At 40.1% G+C, this 15,292-nt stretch overlaps 1 protein-coding gene across 3 annotated transcripts; it reads left to right on the forward strand.

Moving 5' to 3' along the window:
• Positions 1-1,317: 1,317 nt before the first annotated feature.
• Positions 1,318-14,944, forward strand: ZNF518B (zinc finger protein 518B). 3 transcript variants are annotated; one of them, XM_048303874.1, is made up of 2 exons: positions 1,318-1,478; positions 8,955-14,944. In XM_048303874.1, exon 2 carries the CDS (start codon positions 9,173-9,175, stop codon positions 12,401-12,403), a length of 3,231 nt encoding a protein of 1,076 aa, XP_048159831.1. In that variant the 5' UTR covers positions 1,318-1,478; positions 8,955-9,172; the 3' UTR covers positions 12,404-14,944. The 3 variants fall into 3 exon arrangements, with proteins under 3 accessions (XP_048159831.1, XP_048159830.1, XP_048159832.1); XM_048303873.1 differs by lacking the exon at positions 1,318-1,478 and adding an exon at positions 1,613-1,877; XM_048303875.1 differs by lacking the exon at positions 1,318-1,478 and adding an exon at positions 1,613-1,834.
• The last annotated feature ends 348 nt before the right edge of the window (positions 14,945-15,292 follow it).

The raw sequence follows: 15,292 nt of genomic DNA on the forward strand, positions 1-15,292 counted from the left end.
AGCTGCATAATGTCCTTTTGCAGATCTTTAGTGGGATTTTGCCCTTAGGTCCCTCAATAGCTTGGTATTAGAAGGCTGTCACTTGAGTGCCCAGCTCCCTTTTCAAGTGACTTGTATGTTGAACAGGTCCAAGCAGAGATTGATACAGCAGTGCACCCATCATCTATGCTATAAGGACCACACACTCACTCCATCTTTAACCAGCTGTTCATAACAAGATACTCGGTCTTATGCCATTACTGTTTAGCTTCTCTGACAGTCTTTCTCAAAAGCCTTCTAGAAATCCCAACAGACTCTATCAGCCAGAAGACCTTCTTCACAAGTTTAAAAATATTCAGTAAACTATGGTGTTCCAAATTGCCAATTAAGAGTGCGTTCTTACACTGCTGATCAAAAGATATAACAGACCCTTGAGGGCAACATCTCATTTTGGAACTGAAAAATCATAGTTGAGAGGATTCTTTCCCCCCAGACCTCCCTGTCTATAGCTTTCCCTTTTCTTTTTCCGTGACCTGAAGAGCCTATCCCAAAATCCAAGATCCCTGAAGATGTGTGTCCATGCCTAGACGAGATCAAGCACTCTCAAATCATTCCAGCAGAGAACAGATTGGAAAATGTAAGTTACTGGTTTTGCTTATCACACAAAATCCATACTAACAGAGCAATCAGCAACAGAGAGTTCAACTCTGAAGACATGTACCAAAAAGCTTCATTTCAAAGACCTCATCTGGCAAGACTTCTGGCCCTGCGTTAGATATGGTTTGCTTTTTAAGTGGAGTGATTTGATATTGAAGTGACATCAAAGGTACTTTATATGGCAAGATGCAGTCAGTCAAATCCTCTTTTTCTCCCTTCAAATTTTGCTAAGAACACCTTATTTCAAAAGACATCCGGATTTCATAGGAAGGATCTGAAAATACGCAACTAGTACACCATTGTAGTACTTCACTGAGCAATGCCCATGAAATGTATGCCCACACCATACTCTAGTAAAACACAACGGAATCGAGGATGTAGAGGGGTTATTGGGAACAACAGCGCATCCTTTGGCCTGTTGTGTCAGTGTGGAGGGACGGCCCGCGGCCAACAGCCCGAGGCTGCACCTCCGCACGCAGCGCAGCCCAGGGCTCTCCTCGTTCCCTCTCCCGCAGCCCGCCCCGCGGGCAGTGCCGCTCCCGCAGGGCGCTGAGGCGGGGCAGGTGCGGGCTCGGTAGAGCTCTACGCGCGGCGGGCGGGGCGGCCGTGAGGTCAGTTCCGCCGCGGAGCGGGCGGGGGCCGGGCCGGGCCGGCGGCGGGGGGCTCGCCCGCCCTCCCTGCCGGGGTAAGCGCCGCAGGGCGGGGCGGCAGCGGCCGCGCAGGACGCGGGGCGGCGCTGCGTTTCTCGTGTGTCCGGAGACAACGGGCGCGGTGGCGGCTGGCGGGGTCAGCGCCGAGGAAGGCAGCCCTTCCTTCCTCCCCCTCGTCCCGCTCCGAGCCAGGTAAGGCCCCCGGGCCCGCGGCTGCCGCCGCCGCCTTGCCCGCCCGCGCGGGACGGCGGGGCCGGAGCAGGCGCGGCGGTGCTGCCCCCTGCGGGCCGGCGGCGGCACTGCGCGGCGGCGGGCGGAGGTTGCGCGGCCCGCGCAGCGCCGTCCCCGCACCGCATCCCCCGCGGCGCCGCGCTCGGGCCCCGCACACGGGCAGCGAGCGACCGAGGGAGGCCTCTCTTCTGCGGAGAGGCGGCAGCACTGATGCGTGCGTGGGCTGGATGCCCAAGAAAAGGGGATTCTTGGTGCTTGCTGTCTCGTGGACGCCATCAGGCCGCTTTGGACTCGTCTGGACTAAAGCTGTTGTCCAGGTTTGTCGTCTTGGTCATCCTCCTGAAGAAAAGGAGCTCTCGGGTTAGTAAATGTATTCATGAGCAAAATACAACATCCTGTGTTTTGTGTGCAAATGAGGTTCTTTTGAGTATTTGGGCATAAGATTGGCTTAATTGAATTCCATATTGAATTTTGTTGCAAGACAATTTATCATTGTAAAGTGTTACATTGGACACTTAAAATAATTTAGACGTATAAACCCATTTTCTTATAAATAAATGATCCAGTGTTATCGTAGATGTGGCCAAAGTGTTCTGCAATGTACGTTTAATTTAAAAAGTCTGGCTTATGTTTAAGAAGACTAATGGTGTTTTACAGGATTTTTCTAGCAGTCTGTTGTGCATTGTTACTGCAGTAGGTGGTTACAGTCAAGGCTCTTTTCTTGCACATACAAATAGTATGTGGCTAATTTTAGCAGGAATGAAATCTGTAGAAATCCATTTTAACACCTACATGACTGCTTTGAGATCTGGACATCAAGAGATGGATATGTGCTTTTAATGGGACTCTTCCCTCTCCCATTTTTTTCAGTGCCATACTTCCTTGCTGTGTTTCCTATAGGCCTTAGAGCTTGAGAGTAGGGTAATTCTTTATACTAGTCAGTATGCTCTGGATATACAGAAACACTTTGAAAATCGTTGTAAATTGTGTGAAATGATGGAAAGAGCAGCACAGATTAAAAAAGTTGATTATACATGTAATGATAAACAACTCTGTAAACATCTCTGAGCACTCTCTAGAATACTGCTTTTGATATGGTAGTTACTTGGGAATGCCTTGTTTAGCTTATTGCAGGAAGACCACCAAGACACCACAATGATGTGACAGAAATATATATCTTTCAGATACAAATAAAGCTAGGCCTTGTTCCTAGAGCCACAGGGAAGCAGACCTCCATTTCAGTAGAATGCTGCATAGTACATACATGTACCTGCCTCCATACAATGCCAAAAAACGTTAGTAGATTAGACATTTTTTCACTTATGCATTCAAAAAATAGTGATTTCCTTTCAATCAGTGTTTTGCATGACTTTATAAGTAATAAATATTTTAAATGTAATTGATTTTTTTCTGTAGAGTGAAAGAACTGTATATTTCTAATAAAAATGTGCTCTAAAAACTTGATGCATGGTCCTTGATCTTCTTACTTGTCTGCATTGTCATTCCTCGGTCATTTTGCTTTGAAAAACCTCATGTGAATTTCAGCTACAAACCAAAAACTGTTACGACTGTGTGATTAGCTGTTATTGTGAAACAAAATGTCTTTTTAAGAAGAAATACTTGTAGACAAAATTTCTTTGCTGTATTTGAATTGCTTGTTATTAATACAAGATTAATTATTTTAATTAATACAATATGTAATACTTGAGTGAAGCACTTTGGATCTCTCCCAGTCATTAGGTCTAAAATTAGTGACTAGTAATTGCCAGCTGTGTAGTTGGGTCAGTAGAACGGTTAACTCTGCTGAACAGAGATAATCGATATTAAACGGTCAGTATATGGCATATACATATATATAATTGTAAAATAAAGACGAGGTAATTTTAAGCATGCGCAGGGATTTAAATTTTTCACAGAGGCTCAAATTTTACACACTGCATCCTCCTGATGCAGTGGTGCACAGTGTCTTCCAATTCTGTTTAAATTTCTTTTTCTTAGGTATGACTTACATGGGCTTTTCAGTACCAAAGCACACCCTGATTGTTGGCTGCAGTCTGTGATCTTTGTGTGTGAGGGGTATGTGCTTTGCTGAAGTAAGGGCTCATTTATTTGATCACATAGGCTAAATGCATCCTGCTCATCACACCCTTTTCATTGATAGCAGCATATAGTTTGAACTAAGGGAAGCTAAAGCCCTGGAATATACATATTCTTCTTTGAAATGATGAACAAATTTTCAATGTATTTGAAGTAAGTAGAAGTTTCCAGTCTGGCAGTGGCCACATCAGTGGTTTGTAACCTACTGCAGTGCAAAAACCCTTGTACTGGTTGAATTTAGCATAGTCAGCCTGCAGAGGATGTTTCATCCTGTTTTCCTTTGTTTTAATGGGTCTTTGTTTTTTAACCTTTACGTACATGGGATATCCACAGTTTGGAATGCCTTTTGATTTCTGTGGATCTGCTAATCTCTTGTGTCTTGAGCAGCGAAGTTCAGGATATGATAGTCTTGTGTGAAAGGCGGAAATGTTTGTTTCATTGAATGCCTGACCTTTTAATGTCACTGAATTGCAGGTGTTTGGTAGGAGTGAATGAGAAAATTTGGTTTATCTTTCTTGTGATGTCTTTTTTCCATGTGCTTCTAAGCTTTTGCATTTTTTTTTTTTTCAAACTAGGGCCTCTATTTTTTAATGTTTCCTAATTCAGATACTTTATTGTATTTCTGAATATTTTAATTTTTTTTTCTGAATTCATTCCTGTAAAGACAGTGACTAGAATTGATTTTGACACTCTTAGTGTCTCTTTACTTCATTTTTAATCCATCCTGTTCCTGTGTTTGCCATTGAGGCTCCTTGTAGACTTTGAGTTCCTCCTTTAATGATGTCTTTGGATTGGTCTGTGTGCACTGCATATGATTATAACTTGAAAAATCAAATAATTATCTTTTAATTAAATCTTCTATAGCATGTTTCTGCCAACCCTTCAAATACCAAAACAAATTTTTAGGGGAATTCCTCCCCTCCCCACCTCCCCCAGTGGTAGGGAGCGAATGTGTGTAATGTTCACCTTCCTGTGTACATTGATGATCGCGGTTTTCTGAAGTAACCAGAATTTTTTTTTTTTTTTTTTTTTAATACAGGCATGAAATGACAGTATAATTTTGGGCTTGTTTTGTCCAAAATAAGAATAAATTTGAGCTGGTTGTATAAAAACCTGTGTTATTAACTGGTCAGTGTTCAGGGTACATGGTGAAAAACTAGCTAGGAAGACAGCAGAGATGTTACTTCGGCATTAACTGGTTATTTAGTTCTTTTTTTACCTTTCACTGGGTCTGGCTGGGATGGAGTTAAATTTCTTGAAAGCAGCCTGTACAGTGCTGTGTTTTGGATCTGAGGCTAAAACAGTGTTGATAACATGCTGGTGTTTCGGTTGTTGCTGAACAATGTTTGCACAATGTCAGGGTTTTCTTCCCCCTTCCCCCACCTCACTCTAGTGAGTAGACATGGGGTGGGCAAGAGATTGGGAGGGCACAAAGCTGGGACAGCTGACCAGAATTGGTCTGGGGGATAGTCCACATCATACATATGTTATGCTCAGCCAAGAAATCTGGAAGTTGTGGAAGAAGGTCAGAGGGGGTTGCCTTGCAGGCTGCCTGCTGCTCACAGGCTGGCTGGGCATTGGTTTGCTTGTGGAAGGTGGTGAGTGATTTCCCTTATGTCACCTCCGTGCTTTTTTCCTTCTGTTAAACTGCCTTTGTCCTGACTCATAAACTTTCTTGTGCTTCTTCTCTACTTCACTCCCCGTGCTACTCAGGGAGGGGAGGGTGGGACACCAGCAAGCGGCTCTGTGACTGCTTGGCTGCTGCCTGGGATCAACCTTTTGCACATGTGAAGCACAGGCACACACCAACACCTGAAACCTGCATTCTAGCAACATGGTATTTGTCACAGGTCTGCATGAAAGCATGGTTTTGGACTTAAACCACGGCAAACCTAGTTGTTTCCACTTTCCTACATATAGCTGTTGGAATTAGGAAAATTTGGAAGGATTGCTAGCCTGTTCTTTGAATTACCTCTGTTAAATTTTTCTGGCATGGTCTTGGACTGAGAAGCCCAGGACTGTTAAATTGAAGTGTTCTGAAAGTGTTGGACTGTGTTTCTTGCCCTTTAAAGGTTGTGGATTCTTTTTCGTGTTCTCCCATAAGGTGAAATTTACAGAGTTTAAAAAAATATAAGAAAATTCTCTGGGTTTATAATACTTTTTTCTGTGGTCAAGGATGTTGATGGCATAAATTCTCTATACTTAGCTTTCAGTCAGTTCACATGGAGGGCAGTTGCAGTATTAATGGATAGATGTTAACAGCAGAAAAGGGCAAATACTGATCTAGCTTCACCCCTTCTTTTCAAATGCCGTATTAGATCTTTCTTAAAGCTGTATAGAAATGCATAAAGCATCTTTGGTTCTGGATCTTGAGCTTATCAAGATCTCTTACCATCTCTCTCCTGAAACAAAACAGTGGATCTCCTGAATGTAGGCCTACCACCACACTTGTGTGTCAGTACGTTCATCTTAAGTCTAGAAAGTGTTGTAGTAGCCAGGAAGGGGTTTTCCAGCTGAACTACCACAAATGTTTTGCTTTTCTTTCCTCTTTAGAATCAGGGTAATAGAGCACCTAATGTAATCCACATTAGAATTGCTTAAAGAAAATTCTCCAGATCACGATACAGCAGTCATATATACTTTCCTCCTTCCTGCAAGGCTGCCATTGATTTTTTTTCCGCATTGTGTATATTTTCACAGCTGTCCGCGTTGCAATGAGACGAGATTACTACAGTCCTAGAACTACCCACTAAGGAATTTTAGTGTACAGCCATCCATCTGCTCAAGAGTGAAAAGCTTGTTATGTTGTCCCTAACCAGTTTTCTAACATTTTTTTACTGTTTGTGGTTACATCTGTATACTTTGAAGAGCCCTATCTTTAGGGCAGCATTCCTATAGCAGTTAGGGATATTGATGGAGCACAAGGGAGATCATGGAATCACTGAGTGGTTTGTGTTGCAAGAGACCTTAAAGGTCATGTTGTTCAACCTGCTGACATGGGAAGGAACACTTTCCACTAGACCAAGTTACTCAGGGCTCCATCCCTTGAACGGGGCTCGGCCTTGAACACTGCCAGGGATGGGGCATCCACAACTTCTCTGCGCAGCCTGTTCCAGTGCCTCCTCACCACCCTCACAGTAATGAATTTCTTCCTAATATCTAATTTAAATCTACCCTTCTTCAGCTTGAAGCCATTCCCTGTTGTCTTATCACTGCATGTCCTTGTGAAAAGTCCCTCTCCAGTGTTCTTGAAAGCCCCCTCTCGGTACTGGAAGGTGCTATAAGGTCTCTGTGAAGCCCCATCTTTAGGCTGAACAACCCCACCTCTCTCAGCCTGTCCTCATAGGAGAGGTGCTCCAGCCCTGTGATCAGCTTCGAATGGGTCCAGAGGAGAGCCATGAAACATCTTCTTTGTGTTGGGGGCCCCAGGGCTGGATGCAGCAGCACTCCAGGTGGGGTCTCAAAAGAGCAGAGTAGAGGGGCCGAATTGCCTTCCTCAACCTGCTGTCTACTCTGCTTTTGATGCAGTGCAGGATATGGTCGCTGTGACCACATAAGATGCAGAAAAACTGTCTTGGATCAGATGTTTAGTCCTCTCAAGCTATTAGGGAGATCACAGAATTATTTAGGCTGGAAAAGACCTACAAGATCATCAAGCCCAACCTGTAACCCAGCCAAGCCAACCACTAAACCATATCCTTAAGTGCCGAGCCTGCATGTCTTTTTATATCTCCAGGGATGGTAACTTCACCACTTCCGTAGGCAACCTGTTCCAATTCTTAACAACCCTTTCAGTGAAGAAATTTTTCTTAATATTCAATCTGAATGTCCCCTGGTGCAACTTGTGGCATTTTCCTCTCTTTCTGTCACTTGAGAAGAGGCTAACACCCACCTGGCTACAGCCTCCTTTCAGGTAGTTACAGAGAGCAATAAGGTCTCTCCTGAGCCTCCTTTTCTCCAGGCTCCACATCTCCCGCTCCCTCAGCCACTCCTCATAAGATTTACTCTCTAGACCTTTCACCAGCTCCGTTGCCCTTCTCTGGACTAACTCGAGCACCTCAATTGTCTTCCCAGTACCATAGTTTAATTTCTTGATGAATGTAAGGTTATTGTGATAGGAAGCTGCTTGAGTGAACTCAGCACTATGCTTTTTGGAGTCTAAATCAGGCCCTGGTCTCCGTAGGTAGAGTTGGTGAGGATCTGAATTTCAGAAGCAGAAGCCTTTTGTTGGGTGTATTGAAAAATGGAAGTAACCTCATGCAATCAAGTCTGTTTGTGATTGCAAGTGTGTGCAACAGTATGTCCATAACTAGTGATGCTAGAATAAGAAAGGTGTTGACTGGACTTCATGTATGTCTCAAAAGCATAATTTGGTTGTTTATTTTCCAAATAATAGTGGTCTCATAGTCTTGACAAAAGCTTAAAGGCTGAGATCTTCTTCCTGTTAAATATAATAGAGAGAGTGCTGGAACCCGTGGACCAAATATATTGCATATGTTAATGTGATGTTTTATAGTGATACTACTGATCTCCCTCTTCCTTATGTTGCATTGTTTATTTTGCTTGATTGACATTCTGTTTTATTAGGATGAAGTGAATTATTTATGTGCTTGTCCACATACATAGAAGCTATTACACTGTGATATTAATAGAAGAGAAAGTAATTAATTTTGCTGCCACAGATTGTTTTGACTTCATTACTTTGAGAACATGTGAAGCATAAATCACATCTTGTTATGACTTAATGTTCAAGACTGTTTGTATCTGAAATGTTGGCATTGATTAGAAAAGAACTTCCTTCTGTATGTCAGGAATTTCCGTGCTAACTTAAAAATTCTTTTATTTAAGAACAAACAAATAGTTCTGTGTTTCTAGTAACCATTGTATCCACAGTCTGTTTCCCTGCTATTCACATATGAATGGCACTTGCAGTGTTTCATGTTATCTTGTCCTGAGTAGAGGGCTATATTTGAACTGAAATCATACTCTGCTGCTCAGTACTGTTATCAAGTATCTTGTTTGGCTTATAAATATCTTCCTTAAGTGTAAAATTTTTCATGACATGGGAGAAATATCATGAACTCTTTAGGTTTTGATGCATAGCAGGTAATTATATGAATTTGGAAACATATTGAATGAGAGCAAATGTTAAAGGATTATTTGATTTGGTATGTTTTAGAGTTATTGATTGTATGTGCAGAATACAATCAGTGGTATATTAACAGTAGACTTGCACTCTGTAGTTCAGCTGTAGTCCACTAATAGTTCAATTATTAGTTCATTGTATTTCAATGATCAGTGAATTGTAACTGACTTAATCTTCTGCTTTTTATTCTTTAGTGCTGCAAGTTGATTGACTAAGAACATGGACTATAACACAGATGCAGTTGCTTGAACATCATTTCTTCCAAAGCTTATATTCTGCAGATTGGTGGCCTGAATGATTGGTTGATTGATTGATTGATTGATAAGCAACATACACAAGACTAATACCAAGAAAACATTCTGTCTGTTGCTGCTGTGTTTAATGAAACTGGTGCAGAGTTGCTTCTTCTGAAATGCAGTTGAAAAAAATGAGGGAAATTTTACCAAGATTGTACCCGGGCCAAATTAACGATGAAAATAATTCCTTAACTACATCGCCAAAGCAATCTTCTGATGATAAAACAAATCCATCAAAAGGGGCAGATGACCAAAACTGCTGTTACCAAGGAACTGAGGCTGAGAACAGTAAGTTGTCACTGATAAGCTGTATAAAATGCAGAAGTGTTCAGAAAATTTCAGTGCAAGATATAGAAAAGCATAAGAAGCTTGAGTGGACTGAAGACAAAAATTTCATCTGCAAGAAGTGCAGTCATATTAAACCACCAGCTTTCGATTTTGTTCCTGAGGGTGCCAATGCTGCAAACTATGAAAAACGTGAAAGAAAAACCCCTAGTAAAACCCAGAAAACATTTAAAGTAAAAAATTTTCTGCCAGGTAAATACTACTGTGATAAATGCAGATTTTCAACAAAGGATCCTTTACAGTATAAAAAGCATGTAGGGCAACATGAGGAAATAAAGTTTCTTTGTTCCCACTGTAGTTATGTATCCTACACCAAAGGAGAATTCCAGAGACATTTGGTGAAACACACTGGAACTTTTCCATATCAGTGTGAATACTGTGAATATGGTGCTGTTAGGCATGACTATATAGTTAAACATACGAGAAGAGTACATGAAACACCCAGAAAACGGCTGTCAAATACTCTCATAAACCACAAGCAAAAGAAGCAGAGTCAAAGCACTTTATGTAAAAAGCAGAAATACAATAAAATTCCTTTCCAGGATGAACTTTCAAATTTGTCTTCAAATATGGTTTGTGAGATTCCAGGTAAACCAACTAAAACAGTCTGCTCGTCTCAAAATGTAGAATGCAGCATAAACACATCATCAGTCCAGGATAAGACAACATTGGAGCCATCTGAAATGAGTGTATGTGAGAATCAAAGTGTGGAGGTTGAGGTTTATTCCCCAAAAACAGAGCCTTTACAACCTGGGATGCCTTTAACAGTAATTGCACCATCTGAACTTGTAGTTCCTTCTAACTGTTTAGCTCAGATAGTAGAGCTTAAAATAGTGAATGGAGCACAACAGCTGGTTCTTAAACTAATTCCTATGAAAGAAACAACTTACAAGTCTGTGAACTGTGCTGAAGAAGAACTTGAGAATCAAGGTACAGAACGATCTGCAGAAATAAAAAAAACATCTGTGTCTCAAAATGAGTTACTTACCATGGAAGTGAATGTAAACAAATTATCCAGTGTTAGTAACCAGCTTAATGTGGATAGTACGTATGACAAGAATTCTGAATGTTTTTGTTCTTCTTATTCTCAACTCTCAGACTGTAGCTCTGTATCTATACAGAGGGAAGACACATCAAAATTATGCTTTCATTTGGTGAAAGGTATTGATGTCCATTCAGGTGTTATAGAACTTTGTTCTCCATCTCTGGTGATGAACAGTACTGAAAAAAAAAGTGATCTTAAATCCTCAAGGGGGAAAGTAGATGGAAAAAATAATTTACATTGTGATCTGTATTGTTATGAAGAAGGTCAGGATATATACCGTCCAAAATATGCTTCTGTTTCTGAAGGTAAAAGTTCCAAGAACATTTCAGTAGAAGCTGCTCAGGAGGGCAAAAATTTTTCTGCAGTCCATAAAGAAAAGGATACACTGTCTGTGAAGAGGGTTGACAAAGAATGTAGGAGTCTACCAGTCAGCTCTACCGAAGCACATTTAGCTGGAAAGGGTTCTCATAAAAAACCTGTTATATCTTCTGAGGCAGGAAAAAACTTTCATGTTACTAAAACTCCACCTTTTGAGGATAGAACTTTCGGCTTTAGCAAAGTAAAGAGAGATGAAACGATAAGTCAAAAGAATAGTCGTCTTCTGGAATCACTAGAACTACAGAAGATGGAAAATAAAGGCAAACCTTTTGAAGGACCTGTTATTTCATCTGTATTTTCCCTTAGCTCTGGGGCTGAAAATGTTCCAGAGGATGTCAGATGGGATGACACAACACGCAGGAAGAAATCAGCAACATTGCTGTGTAGAAAGATTGCTCAGCTCATGTCTGCTGCTGAACCTAACATGAAATCCTTGAGATGTCAAGCTTCTAATAAAAAGTTGCTTTTGCCTCAAGAAAGTTCAGCAAGCTGTGAGAGAGTTGTTTGTGCCACTGAAGTGGAACAACCTGCGAATTTGTCTCCAGTGCATGGTGGAAGAAGTGTGATCAGTAGTGAACAACACAGTGAAGATCAGCTCTTTACATTTGCAAGAACTTCTAAAAACAGGGTAACTAAAAATTCCCATGTTGCTTCCCCAGTGTTTATCCCCAAAGGGACAATGCTGAGAGTGCTGAATGCTACTAGCAGTCAAAGCTCATACGGAATAGAAAACAGGAGTGAAATATCAGCTCCTGTGCATTGCAATGAAATGTTTCTGCCTCGCCCAGTCCCTGTCAGTGTTTCTGAGACACTTAGCAGTAATTTCCCATGTTTGCCTAATCAGAGCGAGCCAAATGCTGAGTCCCGAACTATATCACTCAGGCAAAGACCAAAGCGAGAGGCAAGTGTTAAAAATAACAGCAAGCAAACTGCTGCACCATTTCAGAAAAGCAGTGATGTCAGCAAGCAAAGCAAGCCCTATTCAAAAAGTCAACTAGGTCCCAAAAATAAGGCAAAACAAGCAAACTTCAGAGAACTTCCTAAGAGGAAAACAAGAGCTCAGTCGGAAACCACTTCAAGTTCTGATATGTCGTGCCTGTTGACAGCAAGGCGTCTGCGACTTGTTCCTCTGAAAACAAATCAGTTGATAAAATGCCCTCGTCGTAACCAGCCAGTTGTGGTACTAAACCATCCTGATGTTGATTCACCAGAGATAATTAATGTCATGAAGACTATCAACAAGTATAAAGGTCAAGTCCTGAAAGTAGTTCTATCAGAAAGGACAAGTAGTTGTCTTGGTGTCAAACGTTATCGAAAGCGTCTTACTCTTCAGAATGTTGAGATGGGAAACCAAGCAAAAAAGCAGAGTATGCTAAAAATGAAGCTAAAAAAGACCCATAAAAACAACTACCAAGTGGTGGAAAGTTCACCAGCTGAAGCACTTCAGTGTCTGTTTAAGTGTTGGTTTTGTGGAAGAGTATATATGGACCAAGAAGAATGGATAAGTCATGGACAGAGGCACTTAATAGAGGCAACCAAGGGTTGGGATGTTCTTTCTCTTCAAGCAAAAAGACATTAAGTGAGAGACTAGGGGAGGTTTCTCTTCTTGTTTTTCTAGTGAGTGCCACTAACTTGCTTGGAATGGAGGATTGAAATAACTGCTTTATTTTGCCAAAAATCCTCTACTGTTAGCAAAGTGAAGACGAGAGTAGAGGTACGGAGAGAAGTTGATAGTGAGGATTAAGCACTACTTTGCACTCTTGTGTTTGAAATTTATACTGGAGGTCAGCTTCATCTGTTCCATAGGAGAAATTTGAAGATTTGCTATGCAAACATCTTTCTCGTTACCTTAGGATACTGTGCTTTATGTGGTTTGTGCTAGGTCTGTATGGATTAAAGTCTTAGATGATGAGATCTTTGTAAATTTAGCAGGATTTAGTTTGCTTTATTACGGCATGGTGTTTCAGAGATCGAACACATCTGTATGGAAATGCACCTTTGGTCCTCCATGGACAGCAAGTGTATGTCATAGGGTCTAGTGGCAAATTAAGCACTACGCATAAAAAGTAAAATTTAAATGCAAGTGCTCTGTTTCAGTGAAATGAAAACACTTCTGCTGACTTCAGAGGAGATAGAAGGGTGTAAATGAAAATGTATGGAATCAGTTACTCCCGCTAGGGCAGATAGCACTAAAAAATTTAATTTTATTTAGTACTTAGTCTTTACCTAGACTATATTGTGTAGATGTGAGGCAGCAGAACACTGTCAGGATTCTGTATCATCAAGCCAGAGATACCATCAGGCTTGGGCTGATAGTGAAAAGCGCTTCTCTTTATGGCCTCAAGGCTGTTCTGAAATGGTCTTAGCCAAACATAAACCCTCTACCACCTTGTGTGTGATAGAAGCATTTACAGAACTCAGTATTTGGTTAGAACTCTAGTTGGTGAGCTTATTTACAGGGGAACTTGCTGAAGGTGAAGACTTTTCAAAATGAAAAGCCATGTTGCACAGCTTTTACATTGACAGTGTTGAACTAGATTTTCAGTGCAATCTTTCATCATGCTTAAGAATTTAGATGTTGTTACAATTTATTTTTTGTAGGCCTCAAATTGATACAAGCATGTGCCTAGTTACAGATTATGTCTGATGTGTACTTCAGTGCAGTGTAAATATTGCTCAGTTGCTTAAACACTTCTCTAAATCAGGGCCAAATTACAGTTTTTAGTACAAAAGAGGGATGGATGACACTGAAGTTACTGTTTTGTATGTGAGCTATGGATGTTTCTCTTCATCTTGTCAATTTTAAATCATTTTAGTATCATATAGAATGAAGTATATTGAAGCACATACAATTAAAAAAATGTGTTACAGTTTTAGAAATATGAAAATCAGTACTGACTCTAATGCTGGATGTGTGTTCTATGTTTGAACTGGGACTTCTCTGGTAAACTGGTGGTCCCTAACTCTATTCACTGATGGTGCATTTTTGTAAACAGTTTAGCTGGAAATATTTTTTTATATACTCCAGCAGATTATACATTGTTTTGATAAAATATTTATCATATCTACATTGAAATGTAAATATTTTAAAACTACACCTGACTGAAGTTTATTTTCAAAACCACTTATTGCTTTCCCATAACTTTGCAATACAGTGTTAAAAACCTTCAGATAGTTGGTGCTTTAAGTCAGATCTTTTTCGTCACGTACGCATGGAAAATTTTTATATCATTTGTATCAGACTAGTCTATTCCACAGAACAAATTTTGTTTTTCCTGTTTTGTCAATAATAAGGAAATGACAGTTCTCATTTTGTATTCAAATGGAATTATATTTTTTTAGATGGGTACACTAGAGGGTTTTTTTTTTCACTTCATATACTTTGATGCCAAACCTAACAGTGCTATTTGCATTTTCAATGGTGAAAATAGTTTCCATTTTAAAATTCTGGTGTATCATATACAATAAATACTGAAAATACAAAAAACCCCATGGTTAGCATTCCTCCTTTGTTTTAATTCCTTTGGTCCAGGTTACTGATTGAATTAATTTTGTTTCTGTAGAAGCTACCAAATAAATAGTTTTGAATTTGCTTTGTAAGAGTTGTCATTGGCAAAATCAGAACATTGCTCATGAAAGCTGTGCTGGGGGAGGGATGGGGGAGGTCTTGCTGCTCAGCTTTATAAACTCTGGGTGGTTTAAGTATACTAGCAATGCTTGTCTTCTGTAAGCAAGTTTACTGTTTACTTTAGTAAACATCTGCAAAGCTCTGTATGTCACTGCCATAATCTTATTTAAATTGTTAAGACTTGGGGCTTTTACGGTTTTTAATTTATAATTTTTTTTTGGTTTCAACATGAAAACCTTTTGTAAGTTAAATTGTATTGTGGTTATGAAATTTTGTTAAAGCAGATTATGTCATGCTTTTTTTATGAGCTCTGCTAAATTCTACTTTTTTTTTAGCAGCTTCTGTTTTATTACTTTTATTCTTATTGGATAAAATTATAATAGAAATCCTTCACGTTTAACAGTCTCATCAGTTTGAGAGCAGTAATTTACAGTGGATGTTTTCTTCCCTTTTGATGCAGCATTGAGAAATAAAAAGGTTGCAAGAAAATAACAATCAACTGCTAAATTTTTTTAGAGCTAGTTTGTGCCACTACATTAGTATGTCATAAATTGGGTTGGAATGTTGTGGTTTTGGGCTTGAGTGGTTTTATTCTTCTTGTTTCTATTCTATAAGGATAAAGTAACTGAGGTTTCTTTTTTCCTATACTATATTTACCTAGTCAAGCTTCTGAGTGTGCTTAGGAAGATCATTGATGCTGTGCAGAAAAAATCCCTTTATGTACATACGGAATTGTAGTTTTCCTTTATAAACGTACCAAATTTAGCTAGGCTTCCAAAACTCAAATTGTATGAATAAGTATTTCTGTGGTTTTTTCCTAGAAAAATATTCACATTCTTA

The sequence above is a fragment of the Corvus hawaiiensis genome, chromosome 5 (genome assembly GCF_020740725.1).
Source record: "Corvus hawaiiensis isolate bCorHaw1 chromosome 5, bCorHaw1.pri.cur, whole genome shotgun sequence".
Taxonomy (NCBI): domain Eukaryota; kingdom Metazoa; phylum Chordata; class Aves; order Passeriformes; family Corvidae; genus Corvus; species Corvus hawaiiensis.

What these genes read in the sequence shown, in the direction of transcription:
- ZNF518B (XM_048303874.1), top strand. Translation starts at nt 9,173, where the DNA reads ATGCAGTTGAAAAAAATGAGGGAAATTTTACCAAGATTGTACCCGGGC.